A 27,533-nucleotide genomic window follows, 5' to 3' on the forward strand; every position below is an offset into this window, starting at 1 on the left:
ATGGTGGATAGTTAAAACTCTCCCTTCCTTTAGGTCATAGCCTCGAAGGTTGAGTAACTGTGACCCACACAATCACCCAAATATACTTAAATGTAGCAGCTCTTTCATTATCTGGGAGATAATGTGTACATTTTGATAAATGATTTTCCTTTTCTCATTAAAAAATTAGAAAACTGGGGATCCCTGGGTGGCTCAGCGGTTTAGCACCTGCCTTTGGCCCAAGGCACGATCCTGGAGTCCCGGGATCGAGTCCCACGTCAGGCTCCCGGCATGGAGCCTGCTTCTCCCTCTGCCTGTGTCTCTGCCTCTCTCTCTCTCTCTGTCTATCATGAATAAATAAATAAATCTTTAAAAAAATTAGAAAACTATAAAAATGTATAGATGAGAAAATAAAAGCCCCATTGGAGGTAATCACTCTTAATATTCTGTGAGGTTCCCTTCTATTCATTCCCAGTGTTGTTATTTCTTAGACTAGGATATAAGTGATCATCAGAAACCATAGTCAGGATTGGAATTGCAGGAAGTTAGAGGTTTATGGCAATCTCTCTCTCTGTCTCTGTCTCTCTGTCTGTCTCTCCCTTCCTCCTTCCCTCTCTCCCCACTATCATGTGTACCCACCACCACCACCACATTAAAAGCTCATAATTGGATGATAGAAGAGATTCCATGAACTCTAGACCTGAAATAAAACTCACATAAAACTGTTCTTGCTTCCATAGGATGTGCAAGAGGCTTTAGAACATAAACTTCCCATCAGCAGAGCCCTTAACTATCCTGTGTATGCCTCAGTCTAACTCCTGGAACTCTTAGAACAGTGTCTATCTTGTAGTGTGTATGCAAGGCATCCTTTGAATAAAGAACTAATACATGTTTTTGTAATAGGGGCTTGATACATGTAGATCCCTGAGTCCTTTTCTAAAAATCTAGTTCTCTCTGGAAGGCCAAAGTCCCCCACATCTCCTCTTGCCTCCTGCTCCATTAGGCTTCTTCTCTGCTTCCATGGAAGATGCTCCTGAGAACCAATTTCAAATCAAAGCAGAAACAGTGGTATTGTGGGAAGGCCAGCCATCAGCAGCCCACAGTTGTCACTATCCAGAAATTCAGGCCACATCCCTGGCTACTGGTGTGTGTCCATGCCACCTGTTTGTTTTCACATTAGGGTATAGATCGGCTTAGCACTAAAGGAGGTCAGCAGATGCTATGGAATTGCATGGAGTGAAAGTGAGACAGGAACAAGACATTCATAGAAATAGGCAGGGGTCAGCAGCTAGGGATCCTGCAAGCAGAACCTGTGTCAATGGCAGGATGCTCCGATCCATGAAATGGTGGACAGAGGCAGGGATTAGAAGGTTTGAAAATAAGTCCTAGAAGAGGCAGAGAGCAGAGGGGAGAGTAAGAAAGAAACCAAAAGGCATCAGAACTGACAAGGCATGGAAGAAATCTGAGTTTTTAGGATGAATTTAAAGAATCATTCTATGTCCAAACAACTGCAATTATGTTCTAAAAACTTAATAGATTCCTTCAATGGGTTTGAAAGTTTAAAGTCCCTAACAGTGGGTTAGATACTGTGGTCTGCTAACCTGTGAATGATTAGTCAGCAGTTGGGGGTTGAAAGGGGAACCTCAGAGATGAAAACAAGAGGGAGAAGGTGGATGTTGAAGACAGGAGGAAATACATGGGAATCAAAAGAGCTGGAAGAAAGGAAAAGGTATACCACCTGGTTTCCCCATGGCATTCTATTTCTCAGTCTCTGACTCTGCGTCAACTCCTGAAACAAGGGCAGCCTGGGTGGCTCAGTAGTTTAGCCTCTGCCTTCAGCCCAGGGCGTGATCCTGGAGACCTGGGATCGAGTCCCACATCAGGCTCTCTGCATGGAGCCTGCTTCTCCCTCTGCCTGTGTCTCTGCCTCTCTTTCTGTGTGTGTGTGTGTCTCTCATGAATAAATAAATAAAATCTTTTTAAAAATTCTCTAAAATCCTGAAGCAAGAGATAAAAAGAATCTTAAAAAGCGTAAAATTCATCCCTTGCCCTTAAATGTCTTCAGTTCAATTCAATGGTATGATTCACTCCCCATGCACCTGCTGAGCACTAATCATGCATAAGCTTCCATGATCAGGCTCTGAGAGAGGACCAATAAGACCCTATGAATATCCCAGACTGAAAAAGACCTCACACTCCCATTCTGGAGATAACCAATATATACAACACTCAGCAAACAGTGCAAAAATCAAGACAATGGTAATTCTCCATGACCCAGCAATCCCATTTGTAGGTATGTAGCTCTGAGAATTCTACGGACATACTGGGAGGCATCTGCAGAGAGAGAATAGTACTGTTTAAAATAGTACAACACTAGAAACAATCGCAATGTCCATTGATAGGAGAATGGAGAAATAAACTGCATATTCCTATCATGAGAGAATGCCATAGAGCATTAAAAGTGTCTGGACCAGATGGATATGCCCCAAGATAGGTAATGCTGAGTGACAGACCCATGTAGGAGAATGGTAACAGTTAGATAAATTACATACTTTAAAAACACATAAAACAATACTACATATATTTCTGTGGATAATTAAGTACATACCAAATGTGTCAACACACTCACTAGAAGGATATGCATCTAATTCATGGGCATTCACTGATCTGTGGAGGGAGTAAGGGAAAAAGATCTGAAAAGGGGACACTCATGAAAAGACCACCTATTCTGGGAGTCCCCGTATCATAATTAAAAAAAAAAAAAAGTCTGAAGCCACAGCCATAATGTGTTAGTATTTATTAATTCCTGATTGGTACACTGGTGCTGATAAGATTATTCTTTGTACTTATATTTATTCCATTTTTGAAACTTTTGAAAAGAACTGCAAGAAACAATATAGGTATGAAATCGTGAATAGAGAATCTATCCTGCAAACCACAAATTGAAAATCTTACAGAAGCCAGAAGGGCAGCTTAAATGGACCATGAGTGAGCTGAAGCACCGCAGCAGATACATGCATATCAGGTGAGAGGTGGGGCACCACACAGCATGCCCAGTCCAAAGCAGGCAGCTGCCATGCAACTCTTGAAAATTGTTAGACTGTGGGCATTTGGGTTCAATGCTGCCAGATGTTTCCAACTTTTCAAATTTTGGCTCCATTAAGAAAAGCACAGACCAAACTAAATACACCTGGTGAGTCAAACTCTGCAGCTGAAGAAAGAAATTAAGTGAAAGAGAATGAGTAAGAGCTGAAGGAACTGAGGAGGGCTTCAGGAAAGAGGTGACCTGCCTATGAGGTTAGGATAAGAAATGAGGATACTTCCAAATGATATCAAATGATTGGCCTATTCAATATTTCAGAAAGGGGTGTCCTGGGAGATGTAGTTTGTGAGTGGGAGAAGTTTATAGAAACTGGGTCAAAAATTCAAATTATATTTGTAACAAGCCACATACGTTAAGCTCCATGTGCCCTCTCACTCAGAGACAACAAATCACAACCTGTGGGACAAATCTGGCCTGCTATCCATTCTAGAAGGCCTACAGCTAACAATGGTTTTTACATTATAAGTGGTTGTGGAGGAAAGGGAAATGAAGAATGGTATTTTATGACATGCAAAGATTTCATGCAATTCAAATTTCAGTTTCCATTGCTAAAGTTTTATTGGAACACACTGATGACCATTCATTTGCATATTGTGAACGGCTATGGCTCTTTAGACCCTAGATTGGGAATCAAGTAGTTGCATCAAAGACTTTGTGGCCAGCAAAGTCTAAAATCTTTAGGGAAAATCTTTGTTGATCCCTATCTAGGTGGCCAAATTCTTCCCTGCAGGTGACCCATTTCTCATTCATTATACTACAGAGACTACAAACATCGCTAATGTCCCTCTGTGGAGATTATTTCACTTAATTCTCAACATCCATGACAAGAAAGCCAAACTCAGAGAGAGAGCAGGTAAGGTTTCTAAGGTCACATGGGTCATAAGTGGTACCCTTAGTGCTAGCTATGGAACGTAGAGCCCCCAAATCCATGGCTCTTGACCATCATTCCTTCCCACACAGCAGTTTGTTGGTCAAAAGAAATCTTTTCCTTCCAGGCTGTTGCCAGCCTCTCATACATCCTAGTGATATCCAAAAGCTCCTATACAAGCACACATTCTGCCTCTGTATTCCCTGGCACAAACAGCAGTGTGCTTCTGTGATGATGGAAGTCGGCTGACAATGTGGAGGATATGAACCCAGCAGCCAGCCTGAGATGCAATGTCTTCAGAGTTCCACTGGATTTACCGATTACTCGAATGACTTACTTTGGGCAAAGTAAAATCAGGCTCCTCCAGCAAACAACAGAGAATTGAAAAACAGATCAATGGAAGCAGCGCTGGTTCATTTCCAGCGACTTTATCGAATGCAGTTACCGAAGGCTAAACAATGCATTTATGCTCAGGGTTGGGCCTCTGCGTTGCGCAAAGGCTATATTTAAGGGCATGTTCCCTGCTAAGCATGTGGTCACAGTCTCTTAAGTGGAAAGAAGATCTTCATTTTTTTTTTAACCTCTGCATCTTCAGGTTTTGCATAATTTTCTAGGCAAAATGTTATCTCTCCCCCTTCACTGTGGCTATTAGTTCTGGTGGTGGAACAATGGATCAGAGATTTATGCCAATTAGAATTGGATTTATACAGGGAGTCAGTGAGGCAATTGGCCCTAGACAATTTGCTATAAGCATCTCTAGCTTTCCTACCACTCATTCTCCTCTCTGCAGGCCAGGCACAGTCTACTATTCCATGTTTGCTCATAATGCTCCCTCTCCTTCTCTGCAGAGCCACAAAGCTGTTTTTAACTATTCTATCTTTAATCCCTTCTTTGATATCCAATGGCAACTATAATTTGCCCTGTACCTTCCGATTTCATTGTGGTCCAGTTCTAGCACATGTTCGGCATCTTTTCAAACAGGTTGTGTTTAAGTGGGTCTACTGTGACCTGACCTGATGTCTAGAGCACAGTGGCCGCCCATCAATACTTAGTGAATAACTAGCATGCTGCCACTTTTTCCCCACACACCATGGTCCTTTACTGAACAAACCTTGGAGAACTCTAGTATCTTTCCTCCAATTTCAGCTATGAGCCTGATGCTTGAAATTCACATTCTTTGCACTCAATTTGCCTCTTACTGAATGTGCGAGGTGAGCACTGAATTTGTCTGAGCCTCAATGTCCACATCTGCCCAGTAGTGACAATCTAAAGTATCTGGCATGGTCCTTGGGAAGAATCCATGAAATCAAATTTGAGAAATCCTCAGATACCTGGCACAAAAGAAGGTGTTAAACAGACACGGGTTGGTAAGAAGATACTTCTTCTGGCAAGAAATGTCCACTTTCTTCCAGGGAGGCAGGTATTCCCTCTTGGTTTCATTGTTTTTTTTTTCCCTGAGAGGCTGCCAGGTTCTCCCTGGCTCCTGTAAAAGATCAGCTAATTCACAGCCAATTGGTTCAAATAGTTCACATCAAGAAAGAATTTCAAATGTAGCTTTGAGGATGCAGGAAAGCAGTTTTTTTTTTTTTTATTTTTCCATCTGATTCCATATCTAAGCCATACAAAAAGAAAAAAAAAAAAGAGCTTTCCTTAAAGTGTAATTTGGGGCCAAATAATACACCAAAGAGGCCCAAGTGCTCCAGCAGCACAGGCATCTCATCAGCTAGAAAGCCACTGCCTGAGATGGCAATAGGCCCTCTGGCTTGTCAATCATCCAGCCCTATTCTCAGCCTTAAGTAATAAGAATGGTCACATTTCACAATGAATTAGGCTAGACTAGATGGTTCCTGTCAAGGTTACCAGGGAGATGTTGAAATAATAACATTTGAAAAGACAGTGGAAAAAAGAGCAATAAAAGTAAGCAAATCTCATGCCTGCAACCTGGGGACTGTCTTTCTCACATAAATTCCCCTATCAAGCTAGTGTTGGAAGGTACCATGCTGCCCAAGCACTGGCCTCCAGGAGGGGTAGAAGCTGTCAGAGTCTTCTGAAAGGTGGAGGAAATCAGGGATCACTCCCAGGAGGGGCCTCATTCTCCAGCTGCCCCTTTGTGCCCATGCATCATTCCACCCCTTGCATCATCATCTTCCACAGGACACCTCTGCATGCAGAAGGCTCCAACTCCTACCTAACCCCCAGGTCCCCATAACTTGCAACTACTGGATTCTGATCATAGCACTTCAAAATCTAAGGAAGTCACTACAATCGCAATCACTTGCCACTGGGAAAGAACACTGAGGATCATAAAATGGACTTGTTAATTCATTCACTTACTAATTTAATCATTTAATACATGTATACCATTAAATCCTTAGTTCAAGCACAAAACTGATAAACATATGACACCCATTAGCAGGATACACACAGATCCTCCCTCGTAGAATTTAAAAGCCCTTCATGTGTTTACACAGATACACGCATGTGTCTATCTGCCTGTTTTAAGAGCAGATAAAGGTGGAGGAGGAAATTACCAAAAAAAAAAATACCATTTTCATTAATATTTATTGTTTCAAGCATTTGAAGGAAAACTACATAGGGCTAAGACAGCGTATGGCAAGGAGTCCCCAAAGTGATCAGATGGGCCAAAGAAGGTGTGCTAGAAGAGCTGATTCTTAAGCTGAGACCTGAAAGATACCTAGAAGTTTGGCTGTTTAAGTGTGAAGTACAAGTAAATTCTAGGTAGATACACAGACAAAAACCTCAGGGCAGTAAGGCACTAGTGGATCAGAGAAAGGTGGTCAAAATATGGGGGCCAGAAGTGAGGTCCCAGGCATGCGGTCAGTGTAGATATTTATAGGCCATTCAATGAGTTTGGATTTTATTCTACAGGCAATGGACAGCCTTCCATGAGTTTTGAGAAGAGGAGTGGCATTACTATATTTTCAATTCCAAGAGCATCACTTTGAATAAGGTCAAATTCCTACACATAACCTAAGAACCCTCACAGTACCAATCCCTTGACACCCAGTCATATGCTGTTATGTGGCTCTTTCTTTTTTTGTGTTCTTTGTCTTGAATCAGTCATTCTTTCAACAAATAATTACTGACTTCTCACAATGTGGCAATTCCCCTTTCAGGAGGAGTACTGATGTCACAGTACTCAACAAAATGATTAAATTTTGTACTTTCTTTGACGTTCTATTACCTGTTACCTGGCTTTCCACTGGTGACCTTCTATTGAAATTTCAAGACCAACTCAATTGTCACTTTTTGTGTGTGTGAAGACTTTACTCCCTTTTACTCATATCCTGGTTATACCCCTTGGGTCCTTTGATGATTGGTGTATCTCTCTCCTCCAACACATTGGCCTGAGTGTTCCTTGAAAGTAAAAAGAATTGTATTTGCCTCTTTAATTCCCTCTAAGAGAATATGAAACATATTTGAAGCTTATTACACAATTTCAATAATTAACTGTGTATTATTCAGAGCTTTCCAGGGAAACAGAACCAATAAGATGAATATGTTGACCCTTGAATAATGCAGGGGTAAGGAGCAACAAGCTTCTGCACAGTTAAAAATCTGTATATTGCCTTTGACTCGCCCAAAACTTAACTATTAATAGTCTACTGTTGCCTGGAAGCTCTATTGATAACATAAAGTCAATTAACATATATTGTGTGTATGCATTATACACTGTATTCTTACAATAAAGCCAGCTAGAGAAAAGGAAATCATAAGAAAGAGAAAATACATTTATAGTGCTGTACTGGATTTATTGAAAAAAATACACATATAAGTGGACTTGTGAAGTTCAAACTTGTGTTATTCAAAGGTCAACTGTATATGTGTGTGTGTGTGTGTGTGTGTGTGTGTGTGTGTATACAGAAATATACAGAAATAGACAAAGAGAGAGAAGAATTTGTGATAAGCAATTGGCTTACACAATTATGGAGGCTGACAAGTCTCAGGATCTGTAGGGTGAGTCAGCAAGCTGGAGACCCAGGAATGCTGATAGAGTAGTTCTAGTCTTGAAACTCAAGAAGAGTAGATTTTTTAGTTGGAGTTAAACACCAGAAAAAAACCATGTCCCAGTTCAAAGGCAGCCAGGCAGGAGGAATTTTCCCTTGTTCAAGGAAAGGTCAACCTTTTTGTTCTATTAATATTTGTAACTGATTGAGTAAGCCTCAAAAATATTAGGGAGGGCAATCTGCTTTGTAAGGTTCACTGATTGAAATATTAGTCTTTTCCAAAAACACCTTCACAGAAACATGCGGAATAATATTTGACCAAATATATAGGTACCCTGTGGCCCAGTCAAGCTGATATATAAAATTAATTACCCTAAACTGATAAATATTTAAAACCTCCAAATGAAGGTAACAAGCTAAACCAATAAAACCTTAGTGAGAATGAGCTAGCCTTTCTTCCTTATTGACCACTGCTGAAATACAGAGCTAGGGTTAACCATGAGAAGAAAATTACAGAATTTAAACAGTCCAAATCAGTAGTAATATTTGGTTAAATGGCAAGAATAAGCATGTCTATTCTCAAATGGCCCCCAGACCCCTAACCAGTGCTTATAGAATATGTAAAGTTTTTGAACCCCTGCTTCAATCCATGTCATTATCATTCCACAAGGGAAAGCACTGGTTAGCCCTGTTGGATCACCTGGTTTTAAAGTCATTTCAAATCTAAGGAAAAAATTATAAATAAATAAATAAATAAATAAATAAACAAATAAATAAACAAATAAATAAATACACATACACACACACACAAATCTAAGGCAGAGACAGAAATTGCCTCTTGGCAATCCTTCCTGGGCTCACAACAGTGGCTGCCTGAAGAGCTCTGACAACATCTGGATCATTTTTATACTAGAGAAACTCTGAGTTTAATAGAAAGTTAAAAACAGGCAGCCTTAATTGCTTACACTTGGTTGGACAACCACTTCCAAACTCATCTTAATTTCATTAAAGGACAAATACCTGTCTGTCCCAAATCCCATTCCTTTTCTACTTACCAGCATTTAAAATATCTTGATAAAAAAGGTAGAAGAGGGCAGAAGCTTTGTCTGTTCTTGTGCAGTCTTACTGGGGAGGAAAGGAAAATAGGAATGCTATCTCGTCTTTTCAGTAAATGGTTTGGCCCTGAGGTCAATCTCCTCATATCCATGTGACCAGCTAAACTCCATGAAGCTGAGAAAAAAATTATTACCATTTAAGATTAGATGAACACAGAATTTAAACTGTAGGCTTAGACTTGCTAGGGAATGCCCAATCATGCTGAGATTGGTGTACATGTGATATTGTTCAAAGTAATGCCCAAGAGAAGCATGTGATGAGTCCAAAGAGGCCCCATACAAGAAAATGCAGGATAAATGACATTATGGGATAATGAGAAAGCTAAAGAGAGGGATCAGTATGTGTCTTTCATACAAAAGCAGGAAACACCTGACTTTAAGATCATATATATCTTCACTGACCAAGATTCTAGGACCATGTCAGGTTTGACTGTGATGAGCAGCCACATCTAGTTTAATAAATTCAAGCAAACTATACAACCTTCTTGAATGTGTGTATGTTTGCCTTATGGAATTTAGAATTCAATATTTTAACTCCTTGATGGCCATATCAGAGGAAGTCCTAGAAAAGAGGAAGATTTTCTTTTTATAGCTAATAACTTAGTAAAGGATAGGAAATAATTTGGAAAAATTAGCTCATGTCAGAGATCCTCATGAAAAAAAGATGGTGGTATTCCCAGGATTCCATATGCTTCCCAGAATTCATAAGAAAGCATTTTAATCTCTTGGCAGAATATTCTGGGTAAAATGACACAGTCATTTGTACATCACATTAATTTAATATACAAGCACACAAAATATGGAGATAGGAATTTCTGATTTGTCATCTAGAACTGCTGTGTCATCTACCACATAGGTACCAGCAATTTTTTAAACTTTTATTATTGTTATTATTTTATAGTAGAACTTTATAAAGGTCTTTCCAGGACCCTAAATCCTTGGGATTTCTCTCTCACTGTATCTCTCTTACCTATCTCTCTGTGTATATACATATATGTATATAAGTGTGTGAATCTGTATACACATACACTTGCATATACATGTATACCTATATATTTACCAAATCGTTTGTATTTTAGAAATAATATTTATATTACACTTCCTTTAAGTATCCAGAACTTATATTACACATTATAGCTATCTATCCACCAAATGATGAAGCTTTAGAGTCTAGGTATCAATAATAATATACTGTATCTTAAATACTGTCTATGCTTGTACAGCTACACTTGCATACAATATTGTTAACTCTTAATAAAGTGACTTCTCAGCTTAACAATAAGAGCCCATCTGTTTAGGAACTTTAATTAGAAATTTCGTTGGTGAGACAATTCTGTGTAGGGTGTACTTTAAGAAAATGGGAAGAAATTACTGGACAAAACTCAAATTATAGACTTATATCCTACCTGAGCAACAAATTCTACAGGAAATCCTTGCTCACATTTTACTGCCCAGAGAACTGCCCAGAGAAGTCTTACCATAACATAGGTTCACAGTTACAGACATCAGTTATTAACACAATATACACCTTGGGAGGATCATAGCAGCTCTTCATAGGGTTTGATATCATATGTTTCTACTTTCAACTACAGAGCTCTGGGATTTAACCCAGCACCTGAAACATAGCAGATGCTCAAAAATGACGGTTCAGTCTTTAAAAGACAAGTTCACCACCCTTGGAGTTAAGAGAAAATATTTCCCTGGCAATTTAGAAAATTCAGAGAGAATTAAAGAAGAGAATTTAAAATCACTCTTTGTTGCACTGTCCTAAATGTTTTAAAGGCATTCTTGTGGAACCACTCAGATTTTCTATTATAAATCTTTTTTTAAATAACGAGGACACTGGGAATCCAAGACATTTTCTGTACACAAGTCGTGTAGACATGAGACCCTTGCAGTGCTTCTACTAAATTTCTAAAAAGGTGAAGATTTTTAGCATTTCAAAATTTTGAAAAGAAGCATAAGGAATGATTCAATCTTAGAAATGAAGAAATGAAGATCCAACATGGCTAACTACCAGATAGGTAATCCATAGCTGCTGGATTGTACAGAATCTTAACTCAGGTACCCTAAATCTGGGATCAGATATTTGTCCATTTGTTTTATTTTCTCTGATTAGTGTACCATTTTTCCATCACAGTTGAGTTTTTTCTGTCACTCTAAAATCCCAGAGGACTAGCCAGTCAACACTTTGGATGTGAGAATGGAAGTAGAGGGGTGGGACATGGCAAAGTAGTCAAGTTGGGGGCCAGATTATAACATTTGAACAAAATTGTGTAGATGCAGTTATAACAGATTTTTTTTTAAGCTGATACTATGGGAAAGAGATAAAGCACAGAACTAGCCATTTGCCCTGTTTCTGCCTCCTCCTTAAAGCCCATATAAGTCTCATACTGGAAAAGAATGATTCAAACTATAAAGACGTTCTTGAACACAAAGTTTCAAAGAACAGCAGTGTTTCTTAGAGGAAGAAGACCACTCTTTTCCCCAAAACCAGCAGAGAAGCATCCTGTGAGCCCTTCTGTGCCAACTCCATGACACAGCAGATTCCCTTAATCTTGCCCTTTAGACTCCTTTTATTCCACTCAGTGAAGATTAAGGTGTACAATGTTCTAGTCATTTCAAAGTGAGGGAGGCGAGGGCAGTATTGGCTAGTGGAGGGTTACCATACTATCCTCCCAAATCCCCCTACATATCCATATGCACACAAACACAGAGGTCATCAAGTTTTTAGGGATTAAAATTAGATAGACTTTGAAAATAGTACCAATTTATTAATATTTTCTTTAAAATTCAGAAAGTACTTGGGATCTTTTTACAACTTTAAGACCATCTATTCTCGGGGTAAAGGAATGTAGGAAAATGTTCACAGCAAATTAATCTGAAGTAGAATGACAACTTTGGGTATGTGGTGTGTGTGTGTGTGTGTGTGTGTGTGTGTGTGTGTGTGTGAGAGAGAGAGACAGACTCCAGGAGTTTCCCTTAAAATATTCTCTTATTTCAGTATGTTGGCTATTTTATTTGCCGTCCCTGTCCCTCGCCTTCTGCGGGACTGTCCTGGAAAGAAAAAAGAGATGTCTAAAGACTGTAGCTTTCTGTTTCCTTGGATAAGTGGAAATTTGTTAGAATATCTTAAATACTGTTAGAAACCTTAACTGGTTAATTAGGAGCCTTGCTCCTCAGATGCTGTCAGTAGCCTTCTGAATTAGTGGTACAAGAACATATATTTCCATTTTACAGATGAGGAAACTAGGGACCAGACTAGAATGCTTTGGTATAGGGTTCCCCAGGAAAATCTGTGGCCTCAGTGGAGCTAGAACCCAGGTCTCAGACTCCTATCGGCCACAGCAAAGAAATACTCACGTCATGATTTGGGTCTCCACTCCTGCCTCCACCAGAGCGCCATCAACAAAGAGAGGAACCGAAGTGAAGCCATACTTGTCCCAGGAGTGGCCCTCGTCAAAACTCACCCTGGGTTGGGAACAAGTACACAGAAGAGATAGTTGAAAATCATACCACACTCCTTCACAACCATTTTTCAGGTTATTAAATTCTCCTCTGTATCTCACTTTCTGGCAGTTTGAATTATCAATAGGTATTCATCTTCAATATCTCCCCATATTATTATGAGATTTGATCAAAATTGCATTTCCTGGCCCAGGCAGAGACAGTACCAGAGATACAGAAATATTTCAACATATTAGGATCAAAAAACAACAACAAGAAGAAAAAACAACCCAAGCAGGAGGGCTTAGTTGGTGGAGTATCACATTTCAAGTACTCAGAATGTACCCTAAGGTTCAATTTACAGCACAATCAATTTGGTCCTTGGAGTTTCTGACACAGATAAATTGAGTAGTGTGGGGTGTACTCTAGGGGAGGGGAGGTGTATTGTATGTCTTTCATATCAAACTTTAAAAAAAAGCCATTTCCCATTTGTTCAGAACGAATGTTAGGCTCATTTTCCCTTCCCAGTGCTACATTCAGGAGCTTTTAGAGGTGGCTGCTGAGTGTCTAAGATGTTTTGGGCAATACTGTGTCATCTTTCATCCAGTGGTAAGAGAAAGGTCTAGCCCTTTTTAGTTATAGAACCTAAAACTCTTTCAAGGGAAGGTTACTAGTAGAGGAGACTGGGGTAATTTTGAGTGCTTGCTTCTTTCCTTTTCTTGTTATTATCAAGTACCTGGTCTTCCAACTTCCCCAAGGCAGCTGTATTTGCTTCATTCCCTGTGATCCTTCTTGGGTAGATTCATTCTTAATTCTTCTTTGACTCCATAACTCAGGATTCTCTGAGTTCAACTGTAGTAACTCTGTAGGCTTCTCCACTTAGAGTGAGTGCCGAGTGATAACTTCTTAATGGACCTTAAATCCACCAATTCAAAACTATAATCTTGGGAGTTCACGGGTCATATAGGTCTGGTTCATTCAATGATTCCTTAACACCACCCACACATCTTTATTATAATACTTCTTACCTGATGTTTTATATATATTTTAATAAATCTATGTCTAATTTTTCCATGGAATTGTGAGCTTTTTCAGGTCAAGGACCATACAATTCATTTTTGCATTCCTAGTATCTAGCAGAAAAATGGTCACCTGGTTAGCACTATATAAATATTAAATGAATAAATTAATGAAATAAATAAAGAATGATTTACCACACTCTTCCAATCCATCGATTTTTTTCAAGCATGATTTACGCTGGCATCCATGAACTGGATGCAGAGTCTCTCTGCCCATTACCAGTCAACCTACTCAGCCTGTTCCCGATATATTTACTTCTTTGTCTCTCTCACCCTCTCTGTTTCTTTCCATTTCTGTCTTATCCTTTTTAACATTTTTTTTAAATTTTTGCTATACCTAAGTCTATATTCACAAAAAAGATGAAAAGCAGACAGTCTGATGTTAAGTTTTTATGATTTCACAAGTTATCAGTGTCTGTCTTGACTTTTTTAAAACGACTTTTTTGAGTTATTTTTGACATGTAAATATTGTATATATTTAGTGTACACCTTGGTATTTTGATAATATGTATACATTGTGAAAAGATCACCACAATAAAGCTGGTCTTGATCAACAGGAGTGGCAGGCAGGAAGGAGAAATGAGGACATGTTGGTTGAAGGATTCAAAGTTTCAGTTATGCAAGAGGAATGAGTTCTGGGGATCTAATGTACAACATGAGGATGACTGTAAACAATACTGTCTTGATTAATAATACCAATTTAAGAACTTGGTAATTTCAGACTTTTTTTTTAAGAGGCTAAAGGTTACATAAGCATCAAGCTGACCCAGAAAAAGCTGGGCAGAACTGAACTGCATTTCTTGAAAATGAGTTTCTTGCTTTAAAAGGAAAAACCAAAGCATGACTGGGAATGGACCTCACCTTTCTTGCCCTGGACCTACTTGGTTCCTAAATAATCATAGTTGGTTTCAAGTATTTTGTGGCCACTAACTAGTTAGCTGGGAGACAAATCTAGGAAATAAGAAAGCATTTGTTTAGATTTTGTTTGGCAACTTAGGATAAATTGGTTATTGTATTGATAGGAAGAAGCCAAAGTGAGTTGAAGGCCTCTGTCCTTATCTTCTCGGAATTTCCTGACAATTGAAGGTCATAATTAATACTAGCAGAGTAAATAGTATTGGATGCCACCAGCATCCCAGGGAGGGAGAGCCTTCATGCCACTGCCATTGAGAACAAGGCAGAAGACAGTCATTGTTACTTTGTACAGTAAAGACAAAAAAAAAAACATGGCATAAACAACAGTCTTCTAGATGTGAGATGGAGGTGCCAAGGAAAAACCAAGCCTAGGATGGAAAGAAAAACTGGAAGATAAGAGCCCTGTTGTATGAACTGAGTTCCTATGGAAGGATAAGCAGCATGGGTTTAGATGGAAGAATGAGATCAGAAGAAAAACTAAGAAATGCCAAAACTCAGGTGAGAAAGCTAGAATGTACAATAACCAAAGTCCTAGGAAGCCGTTATAATCTATGCTTATAAGCATAAGCAAGAGGGCAGCCCTACAGAGTCAGGGTGAGGAATGGATCCTATGATTTTCATTTATGATCAACATGCTACTTGGAAGCTCAGGATTGTGCCATCAGGTGACATTATGAGATCAGTAACTTCTAACTTGAACATTGTGAGCTGAGGTAAGTATTAAAAGCCAAACAAAACAAAACTCTCTAAACAAGATCCAAAAAATATGACATTAGAAAACTATCTTAGGTAATGGAAATTTGGGTCTGGAGGGCCTGCCATTTCTGAGAACTATTTCTTTTTGATTGCTGGGAGTTTTATCATTTTTTTAATACTCTGAAGTAAAACAGGACTACAAAATCACAATAAAAGAAACTTTCTTTGTCAAATATTTATTGATGCCTACTATGTGCCTGGTCTGGCAGTAGCCTCTGTTCAAAGGATCTAGTGGTGACTAGGAAAGGGAATGCCCTAGCTTAAGTGGAACTTACATTCTAACTTGAGGAGACAAACAATATTCAGGCAAATAGATAAAAAAATATGAGTTATAAAAAATATGAGTTATAAGCAAGTGTCATGAAGACAATTAAAACAGAATGATGTGATAGAGAGTGACTGCATAGCTACTTGGTATTGAAAATTTAAGTCCTCTTTTATGGTGACATTTAAGGTGAGATCTGAATAATAGTAAGGAACAAGCTATGCAAAGACCCAGGTGAGAGCCATTCCAGAGTGAAGATCTAATGTGAAAGTAAGTTGTCATGTGGAAAGGACAAAAATATGGTCAGTAGCTATAGATTAGTGGGAAAGTGGGTTAGCAGAAGGAAATGGAGTCAGAAAATAAGCCTGGGAAGACTAAGAAGGACCTTATTTCCAGTTGCAATGAGAGAGATATGTTTGGTTTAAATTTTAAAACATAATTTTCACTTCTTTATGGTTAATAGATTGTCAAGAGTCAAAGTGGATACAGGAAGGTGAGCAGGAGCAAAGAGTAACAATTGTTAAGAGACATAAGGAACAGGACCTGGGTAAAGGTTATAGTAGTGGAGAAAGAAAGATGGAAAGGATATTTTTAGAGGTGAAGTCAATAGGATTTGGTGATAAAATGTGTACAGGTTGCTTGAGCAAAAGAAAGAAATCATGGACAACATAGATTTTTATGGTTAAGCACTTGAGATGGGGAAATGGAAAGAAGAGGAAAAGCAAAGATTTCTGTTTGTTTCTATTTGGTCTACATCAAGGTTTGGATACTTTTTGGACTTCCATGTTGTGACATACTGTCAAGGACACCTTTGGATGGATGGATCCAAATTTCCGGGAGGTAATCAAAGTTGGAAATATAGATTTGGAAATCCCTTATAAGACCAAATTAAAGCAGAATGTTTAATTAGAAAGGGAAAAAAAGCCCCACAGCCAGAGAAAGGAAAAGAGTAACTAATGAAAATCTCAAGCTGAAAAGAACTGGGGTCACTGTCAATCATAAGATACATATTTTCTAGAAATGACACTATTGTGAAAGGTAATCAAGCCACTGTGAGTTGAGTATGTGTTCACAGATAGGTGACATGCATAATAGAAGAAACTATCCTTCTACTAAATCCTCAATACTATGTTTAGTTACAATCATTGTAGAGAAACTGACAATCAGTGTGATTAAAGGTAAAAAAAAAAAACAGGCTGTTTCAGAAACAGGTTATATGAATTGAAGATAGCTTAGGGAAAAGAAGAATAGAGCTGAATTAATTACCATTGTCTTTTAATTTTTTTAGTAAGAAAGCTTTAGTTAAACAAGTAAAAATAAATCTATTTGTTGACTACTGAAAAGGGGCAATATCTGTGAAAAAATCAGTTGTTGAATGCATAAAAAAATCAATTAAAAATACAGATAAAGGAGAAAATATTTTCATTCTCATGACTGTTCTAAAGACAATAGTCAAATATTTTTACACAAGAATTTAAGCTCTCAAGTATTTTGTCTTGTTCACTTTTAAAACCCAGACCTTAAACTAATGCTAGATAAATAATATATGGTCAATCAATGTGTGAGGAATGAATGCGTAAACTCATACAATCTGACTTGAGTTGCATATCTGATCATTTTCCAGAACTTAGAAATGTTAGACAAAGAGGTCTCTTGAGGTCATTTCCAGCTATATGATTCTAAAAATCATGTACAATTCTGGATCAGACCTATTCAGCATAGCTCTGGACAGCAGAACAGGTACCAATGGGCATTAGTTACAAGTAGATTCACTATTGCTCAGTATAAAAACAGTCATTTAACAGCTAAAGCCTTTGTACAAAATGGGAACTCTCTTTCTTGGGTATATGGGAGTTGTTGAGCCTTATGGTATTGTGATGAAGTAGGGTGAACCTCTGGGGTGTCATAGAGGTATCTGCTACACGAGGTGTGAAACCAAACTACATATGCTCTAAGACCCTTCCTTATTCCAGTGTCAATGACTTTATGATATTGAGATGGGATCCACTAAAAGGAACAAAATCTTCCAAGAACAACCAAGTCCTGCCCAGAACTCTCTAGCACAGAAATAGTTATAATGGTCATTGAGAATCAGTGTTCCCCCCTTTGGTGACATGCATTGCTCCATATTATTTGATTGCAAATGCATAAGGTGGTAGCATTTTAGCCACCTAGAAGTTCTTCACAATAGTACATGCACTTCCATTTTTCAGAGGCAAGTATTGGTTGGGACTATTGCTTGCATGTGCATGTGCCTCTAGACAAGACACAAGTGCTCACAACCATCTACAGAAAAACAAAGGAACACAAAAAGCTATGTAATGTTTCATTTTCTGTTTCCAAGAACATTCTAGTGAAAGGAGTCACTGACAGCTTGTCAGGGCTAAGGAAACAGTAGGACCCCTGTCTACCTGCCGATTAGTAGCTCTGTCTATTGTGAGTTTTCATTAGAGCACCACATTTCATAAGGTTCCATTATTCATTTCACCCTAATGTATCCATGGTCTAAAGATAATACTGGATGAAGGGCTTACCTGAAACAGCACTTAGGTTCTAATCTCTATGCATCCAAATGTACATGGTCACAAATAGATGGGTTCATTTGTATGCTGTTTTGTCTTCATGCATATCTAGCTACCTATCATTTCAATTTATGGGAAACAGCATGCCTTATTAGTCTAGCTAACGCTTCCTCAGCTTTTCAATTATGACTCCTCTTTTCTCTGAAAGGCAACGTAGCTATTATTTAAATTTGAGAACCACTATACCCTTGTGTAAGAGTGGGTAGGCTGGTGTGGGTTTTTTAATGCAAATATTTATACATCTTTGTACAAAATAATGTCAGTTTGAGGCCTACACAGAAGATAGCAATGAACTGAAAACTTTTCTTGCACTTAAAATGAGCTGTTTATCTCAAAGGTTTTGACTTAATCAGAAGCTACTGGTGATAAAGAACTGCTTGAGTTTCACAAACTTGCAATTCATATGCAGTAGACAAAAATCAGTCAAGAATTTCATAAGGAAACATTGATGATAATGGTATGATTAAGGCCTTCAAAAACACGCACTTAGCCTTTGAAAGAGAAGTGCAAAGGAGAATTCTTGAATGGGTTTTTTCTTGTTGTGTTCTAATACATGTCTTCAAGAGCTGGTATTTAACCGTTGAAGAGATTATTTCAAATAATGACATTCTGGTAGGCAAGTAAGCAGAAGTCATGAGTAGTGTCCAAGTTCATGGAAACATTTGTAGCATTTATGAAAAATGGCAGTGCCGACATCCTTTACATGGAGAAAATGCTATCTCCAAAGCATATGTGAAAAATCATGTTTAATACTTTGTAAGCTGGAGTAGTCAAACACAGGAGGGAGGTGGTATTCTCATTATTGTAAGAGGAAGATGAATGAGAATGCAGCTATATCTTTTGAGCTTTGCAAACATTTTCTATCAACAAAGAGGTATTTCATGGAGCAAGAGAGAACTCAAACTTTGTACTAGTGCCTTTGAGAAGCACAATTTTATCCTATTTACACAACCATGAGAGAATATTAAATAATTTTCCCAACTTGGATGGGCTCCCTCCAGAAATTCTCAAATGCTCCTTTGGGAAGTGATCAGTTCTTGGGTGAGAAACTACTGCAGAACAGACTGAATGGTCTGATGGAAGGGTGGGAAGATTAACCCAAACTCAAACTCTCTCATCCCTTCACTCTATGCCAGATATCCTCTCTTCTCCTATCCCCCACAGGAAACACTACAACCAAATTCCTCTTCTTATAACAAGGAAATTTTTGTGCAAAAGGCTCTAGAAATCAACCACAAGTAAGTACTAGGCTCCTATCACAATGAAGGAGAAAGAGCAGGAGGGTGATGGTCAAGTGTGAGATGGTGTTGCCACCCCCTTCTCTCAAGACTTAAGGGGGAGAAATCTGCTCAGCTGTCTCTGTCTGCAGGGCATTTATCATTTTTCTTATCAAGGCATCCATTGAAGTTCTTAGGACATCATGATAGGGACTAAAAACTATTGCCTTTCTTGGTTAAAACACAAATAAACAACTGAACTTGATTTAAGAGTCAAGTAATCCTCTCTGAGAGTTTAAGTGCTATTCAGTCCTCAATAGAGAAGCTCTTCCCTACACAAGGAGGCATGTCTTTGAGGTAGAAGGAATTACCTACAGGCTCAACTAGGCATTTCAGTTCTTTGGAGTCCTACCCACTCTATCTTACTCCCATTTTTTATTCAGGCAAATATATTTCCTGAACACTCCCTCCTTTTCCTGAATCCCAGGCTTTGGTCACAGTTTTTCTTCCCTAGGTTTGCCTTATCAGTCCTTTGACTCATGGCATTCTTTTTTCAAGAATGTATAAAATAATGTCAGTTTGAGGCCTCACAGAAGATAGCAATGAACTGAAAACTTTTCTTGCACTTAAAATGAGCTCTCATGTCAGCAGCTGCATGAACACCCCCTTTCACACTAAGCAGGACTCCATCCTGTGCTAAGATCCTAGCAATATACATGGCCAGCATGCTTTAGCAGGCATTTATTGGATTTCTGTGATGTGTGGACTGTCTAAGCTCCTTATCTTGACTCTGATCTCCCAGAGGGCTGGGACCATGTGGCCTCTGTGTACTCATTAAAGTATCTGGAAAATTCAATTAAAACGGAAGAGCATCCATGTCTCCATGTCATCCATGTCTCTCCGACAGAGACCCAACTTAGTGCTGCCAGGTACTAGCTGTGTAGCCTTGAGCAAAGAATTTAATATGTCTGCATTTCAATGCCATTATAAATATGTGTTAAAAAGAATAACCACATACATATGGTGGTTAAAGAACTAACTTAGATAATTCATGTAAAGGGCTTAGAATGATACCCGGCATATAATAATTCCTCAGAAACTCCTGACTATCATTAGTATTAAGTAATTCCACTCTTCTGATTCTACCCAAAAAGTATATAATCAGTAGTAAAAGGATGATAAAGAATTACAATGGGAACTTGTATATGCTCATTCTTGAGTTGGTAGAGCACTTTTCCTTACAAATGGCTCCATGCATCTTTTCCAAATTTAATATCATAATCTCTCTGTAGGAAGATAGAGCAGTAGGTAAAACCACTGCACTTTATGTTAGCTTGAGCTCTAAGAAATTTATGATATTTGACCACTTTTGACTAACAAAAATGGCAAGATTATGCGGTTTTACTTAATAAATGGCCAAATGGAGAGAAACCTTAAATTATTGCCAAGGTTACTGAAGCTTGAATTTGGCACCTGGAAATCCTACATCTTTTCCTGATTATACTCTGATGCTTCCCAGTAAAACTCTGACTTTAAAAGGGTTAGTCAGGGCAGCCCGGGTGGCTCAGCGGTTTAGCACTGCCTTCTGCCCGGGGTGTGATCCTGGAGACCCGGGATCGAGTCCCACATTGGGCTCCCTGCATGGAGCCTGCTTCTGTCTCTGCCTGTGTCTCTGCCGCGCTCTCTCTCTGTGTGTCTCTCATTAATAAATAAATAAATCTTTAAAAAATAATAAACATAAAATAAAAGGGTTAATCTCCCAAAATGAAGGATCTGGGAGCTAAGCTAGAGTCCATTCTCCAGCTCTGGCTCATCCCAACAACTGTACTCTAAATAGCATATCCTCTACTACCAAATATTCACTCTCAAGTATTCACTTTACTGTATCTGAAGCATGAAATTCTTCTCCTTTGGCATATAAACACACATAATACTTATTCATCCCCAAAAGCAAAAACAAACAACAGAATCATCATCATCATCAAAATATCTCACAGATCCTTCTCCTCATTGGAGGGTTTTGCATATACACACTCAACCTCATTCCATAATCTACTTTATTGAGAGTTATCCACTGCCTCCACTTTACTCCATTGCTTTTCATTCATTCATTCATTCATTCATTCATAAATCTACTGCAACCTACCTTTCTTTTTTTAATTTAAATTCAATTTGCCAACATATAGCATAACACCCGGTGCTCATCCCATCAAATGCCCTCCTCAGTGCCCATCACCTAGTTACCCCATTCCCCCAACCCATCTCCCCTTCCTGCAATCTACCTCTCAATCCCACTTCTCTTTTGAATCAACTCTGACACAGATCACCAATGACACCCTTTACTCCTCTATATATTGCTTAATCCTAGATTGTTTTTCATGGCATAACTAATTTGGTCTGATTACCCCTTTCTTCAGCATCCATGCAAGCATTTCTCATGTGTTTTTATTGTTTAGTCTACTTCTCGGTCTGTTCCATCATTTATTTTCTGCTCTATGTGTTGGTATTCAACAGGGCTCTGTAGGAATTCCTAGTTTCTCCTTGTTGTACCCACTCTTCTGAGGCATTGAGCCCACTTCCATGACTTTACTTGCCATCAGTGTCAGCCCAGACTCTGTCCTGACCTTCAGATGAATATATCAGACAAATCATCATCTCTGCTTGAATACTCACAGACATCTAAAATTCAACTTATCTAGAACTGAACTTTTTATCTGCTATATGAACCTAATATTCTTCTTGCAGCAGTTTCCATTTCCCGTATTTTAGATTCTTAATCTTGGATGCTTGGACTCATGGGACCTTCCTGGTCTTTTCTACTTATCTGAGTACCCATTCCTACCACCCCACTCTAGTCATCACACTTCCCTATCTAAATTATCTGGCCTACCACTGCTACCTAAGTTAGATGATGAGATGTATATTAAATGGATGGATGGATGAATAAATGGAAGAGGAAATGGGTAAATGGGTACAAAATCATGCAGAAAAATGTGTCCCAACACTTTCCACTGAAAAATTTCTCATTAATAGGGTAGGGAGCTGTCCTTACCACAAATGCCTGACTGGCAGAGGTGTGTGTTTCATGGCCACGAGGGCGCCACCCCAGTCTAGGAACCAGACATTGTACTCTTCATCAAAGATCTGGAACAACAACAACAACAACAATCATAGCAACACCTTACAATTGCACAGTGCTTGACAGTTTACAAAGTCTTTCACAAACATTGTTTCATCCAGGTTCTGAGCCTTCCAACAACCCTATCAGGTAATTTGGCAAGTACTATCAACCCCACTTAGTAGATGAGGAATGGACTTTGCAGAGAACCAGTAACTCTCCCCAGGCCACTCAAATGGCATTTCTAGGGCTCCTTTCACTAGTTCTATGAACCTACAAGAAATTGAAACAACAAAATGCTCAGCTAGATAACCCAAAGGAAAATAGGACTTCACAAATGCTTCCTCATTTTTGCATGCAAGTAAGTTACTACTCATCTCTTTCTTCTTTCTCATCTATGTAGATTTTTTTGTTAATCAATAAATGGTGTCTGCCTTACAGTGTTGTTCATAAACTATAAATGTAAAGACAATTTCTCTAGACATTATGGTATACATGATGACTGAGTTCTTACACTGAGCCACCACCGCCTAGGTTTCCATACAAGCTGGATGACGGCCTAAGTTTGGCCCTTACAGATCTTTACTCTGTATATGCACTGATTCATCCCTTTGAACATTATTTATTCACCCATCCACTCATTCATTTACACATTCAGTGATCCATCCATCCATCACCCCATAGGATTTCCTAAATACCTACTCTGATGCCAGGCTCTGAGAACTTCAGATATAATCCCACATGTATCAATGCTTCTATTTTATAAATTATCATATCTCCAACCTGAAACAGGAAAAAAAATTCCCCAGAAGAAAACCAACCTCCTACTTTAGATCTCTTAGAGGAAAGTGGAATTGGACAATTTCTCTAGCTCTTAATCACTACTGGTGGTTCCTACAGCCTAGATGGAGAGGTTGGGATGGTAGATTAAGTGAAACATAGTAGAAAAGGAGGTATAAACATATTTAAAAGGGAGGGAATAAGAGAAATAGGGTCTTCTATACATATGCACCAGGAAACACCATAAAGAAAAAGTAAATGAATTCTCAGGCCTAACCTCTCAATTGGTTTCCTTTCTCATATTTGCCTTTTAAGGAATAAAAATGTCCACAGTAATGGTAGTCTTATGCAAAAAGGATCTCAGGGCGATTCATTTATATATTAGATATAAACATGGACTCTGAGCCTACAATGCCAGCGTTTTCTCTCCAGAGCTCAAAGGGGGCTCTGTAATAAGCCACTTAATGGAGATGCTGGATTGAAGTCTGAGGATGAGGGGTACAACGAGATTCTCAGCATGAGGAAGAGGGAGACACCATTACCTTTACACTTTCCTCTCTACCACTCTGGCCACTGCTAACGATTGCCCTGTCCATCGCTAGAGTGGAAACTGGAATCCTTAACTATTTGTAAAAAGAAAAACCAAAGTAGTGGAAGGAAGGAATACTGCAGGGGCCACTCAGCCAGGTTAGCTATTTCTTGAGTTGGAGGGACAATAGTTTGTTGTTGGGAGCTTCTATACTAGAAGAGTTGATGTTCCAGTTTCCATCCTCAATGATACTTAAAAGAGATTATCTTCTATTCTGAAGATAAGTTCTTAATTCATCTACCTGATTACACCCTTGTGGGTAGGAATCTTAACTTATTCTTTGTTGTATGACTTATTCTTATTCTTAACTTATTCTATGTTGTATGTTGTATTCTTATAGTACTTAAGATAGCTGGTTGTGTCTGGTAGATCCTTGGTAAATTTTTCTTTTGATAATCATAGTGGTGACAGTGGTGGCAATGGGGGTGGTGATGATGATGCTGGTGATGGTGATGACAGTCTTCACTAAGGGATCCAAAGCTGGAACTTGTCCAACTAGGTTGCGAATATGGCTGCACCTACATCAAGACATTCAATGTCCCTCTGTCGTCTTCCTCAGGTGAAAAACTTCTCACATTTAAGACTTAGTAAAATGTCAACTCTGGTAAAGTCTTTCCCAGTTTCTCCAAGTAGAATCAATTTATCTCTTTTCCCTGCAAACTAAAAATGCTGCTAAAATACAGCATTGGATTTGGATTGGTGGATCAGTTATTTAAGCGTCTGACTCTTGATTTCATCTCAGGTCATGATCTCAGGATGGTGAGATCATGCCCCACAAAAAATTCTCTTACAATTGTTAAGATACTTTCCCTCTCCCTCTGCCCCTCCCCTCTGCCCGTGGGTGCTCACTCTCTTTTAAAAAAATCACCCTAAACTAGAGTAAGTTATTTATGAAGCTTTTTCTCTACTTAATTATGAACTCATTGAGAAAAGAGACTCCAAAATATTCAACTGTCTCTACAGGTTTGTATTTGACACCTAGCTGACATTGTATAAATCTGTGTTGTTCAATACAGTAGCCACATGAGACTATTTAAATTTAAATTAATTAAAATAAAATAAAAAATTCAGCTCCTCTGTCACACTAGCCACATCTCAACTGTTAAGTAGCCACATGGGATGGTATAGACACAGAACATTTTCATCACTGCACAAAGTTCTATTGGACAGTGTGCTACCAATTTTTGTAAAATTGAATTAATTTTTCACACAGTCATGTATCTATTAAACTGCTTCACACTTACTGAAGGCTGGGCCTACATAATATTTAATCCACCAAATTGACAGCTTTGTGTTTTTAGTATTCTGACCCCTCATCTTATAGATAAAGAAACAGATCCAGCAGGGCAAAGGAACCTATCTTCCCAGGTCCTATGTCACATTAATGATAGGAATCATTTCATTGGTTGTATCCCCAGAAAGCAGCCCATGACTCAGCATCTAGTGGCTGTTCCTTACTTACTGCTGGATGAAAGAATAGAAAAAAAAAAAAAGAGAGAGAGAGAAAACTCCAGTTCTTCCTATTCCTTCTCCAATGCTTCCATTTTATTCCATTTTACTCTATTGCCTATCAGCAAAAATGGACCAAACTGAATAGCTGCTTCAATGTTGGTTTTTTTTTTTTTTTTTTTTTTTTTTTGCAACCATAGGACTCTATAGGAAAATCTATTGGAATCTATAGGGAAATGAGATGTTGGCAGAACTTGCCCTAAATGCCTCTTCCCTGTCCCCGATTCTCCCAGTTACCTGTCTCCATGTGTTGCCCCCATCAGAAGAGATGAACACACCAATATCAGTATATGAGAGCTCCGGGCCAATATTGCCTGAAACATAAGCACATCATTTATAATTGGTTGCAGATTTGAGAGTGGGGCGGGGGAGGTAGCAGAGAGTAAAGTTTTTCCAAGTTATGTTAAAAGTTGATGTAGAGCGCCTGGCTGGCTCAGTCAGGAAAGCATGCAATTCTTGATCTTGGGTTCATGAGTTCAAGCCTCATGTTGGGTATAGAGATGACTAAAACAATAATAATAATAATAATCAATTGTTAAAAATTCCTTTAAAAAATAAATACAGGGCAGCCCAGGTGGCTCAGAAGTTTAGCGCCGCCTTCGGCCTGGGGCGTGATCCTGGAGACCCGGGATCAAGTCCCACATCGGGCTCCCTGCATGGAGCCTGCTTCTCCCTCTGCCTGTGTCTCTGCCCCTCTCTCTCTCCTCTCTGTGTTTCTCATGAATAAATAAATAAAATCTTAAAAATAAATAAATAGATAGATAGATAGATAGATAGATAGATACAAATAAAGTTGATGTGTGTAGTGCTTTCTTGGTGTTATATAAAAAACCCACCACGATGAAAAAAACAATATGGGAACCATAGTAAATAACATGACAGGAATGCATCTTTAAAAGGTAAGACTCAAAGACCCAATATTAATGAGCTTGGCTTCCTTGAACTATTCATGCTGTAACCAATAGTCTCTTAAAATTGATCTTGATAGGTGGTCCCTGAAGGTGGCAAAGAGTGGAACAATAGACATGCGTGGAGAAGGTGGGCCTAAGGACACTTTACTCCTCACGTATAATTGTAGCCTAAGGAAAACTGGAATGCATGTCTGTGTGTCTATGTATCTCTATGTATACATGTGAGTGTGTACCCAACTTAAAAATGTAAACTGTGTAACCAAGTTTACAGGGTGCCCAGAATAAAATGACTACACTCAGCAGATCATGACTATCAAGTATGGCAGGAGAAGGCATCTGGTTTGTTCCAATCTTATTGACTTCACTGCTTTACACTTTTATTCCTTCTTTCTCATTCTTTTTCTTCCCCTTGCACATCATCACCTTGCGATTATGTTTATTAGAAAAGGCAGTGATCAAGATTTTCTAGTCTACCTACGTTGCCCAAGGTTCCCCACTATGCACGCCTCCACCTCAGAGCCCAGAACAGTGCCCCAAATGTAGCAGTTTATTGCTCAATAAATAATTGTGGAATGGATGAATGAGTCAACAAATGATTAAATCATGTTTCCGATGCTGATGTGCATTTGGGGAGGTATCAAGAACCAGGAAAGTACCCTAAATATGTAAGAATTTATCATTTCGGCTGATATTTTTTTTCTTTAAAAATAGCAGGAAGGGAATGTTAGCTCCCACACATCTGTAGCCTAAGTAAGAGCACAATAAAAATGCAATAATGAAAATGTTAATTGAGCTCCTGACATTTAATGCTTCAAAATGAGAAATTAAAGCCAGGCTACAGCTTGTCAAGCTCCCATCAGCACCAGGGCGCACACAGCTAGCCAACTTGTTTTGACACTCAGGCTTCCAAAAATAACCCCAGGGCTCACAGCTCAGGCAGTAGGTGTGAGAGGAGCAGGGAGAGGCACGGTGAGCAGCTCTGTGGAGATTTGTCTGGAATCTGGAATTCAACTCACCAGATACAGTTTTTGGAAGACAAAGATGAAGAAAGAAAAGAGGGATGGGGCAGAGAGGTCATAAGCAGCAGGAGCAGAGGGGAGGGAGCCCAGGTCACAGACACTCAGAGGCAGGTGACATGATGTGGGAAAGGGCCCTGGAGAGACAGGCTCCACGCAGGCCACTGAAGACATCCTTGGCTGACTTCATAATAATTTTCCTGATAGTGAACAACCTCCCAGGGAGAACTAGCAAATAGGGTAAGGAGAAGCTGGGAACGAGGAGACATTTGCCAGCAATCTGGGTCTGGTTTTTCATCAGGATCTCTTCAGCTGT

The 27,533-nt window shown here is 39.0% G+C and overlaps 1 protein-coding gene across 2 annotated transcripts in view; it reads right to left on the reverse strand.

Moving 5' to 3' along the window:
- The window catches only part of SORCS3 (sortilin related VPS10 domain containing receptor 3), a 586,644-nt gene that overhangs the window by 57,685 nt on the left and 501,426 nt on the right, over positions 1-27,533 (reverse strand). For both annotated transcript variants that reach the window (XM_077877720.1, XM_077877721.1), the window contains exons 12-14: positions 25,528-25,604; positions 22,347-22,438; positions 12,397-12,504 (exon numbers count right to left, since the gene is read on the reverse strand). In XM_077877720.1, the coding sequence (XP_077733846.1) occupies positions 12,397-12,504; positions 22,347-22,438; positions 25,528-25,604 (277 nt within the window). The remainder of the gene's footprint in view (positions 1-12,396; positions 12,505-22,346; positions 22,439-25,527; positions 25,605-27,533) is intronic.

This window comes from Canis aureus, chromosome 29 (genome assembly GCF_053574225.1).
Source record: "Canis aureus isolate CA01 chromosome 29, VMU_Caureus_v.1.0, whole genome shotgun sequence".
Lineage (NCBI taxonomy): Eukaryota > Metazoa > Chordata > Mammalia > Carnivora > Canidae > Canis > Canis aureus.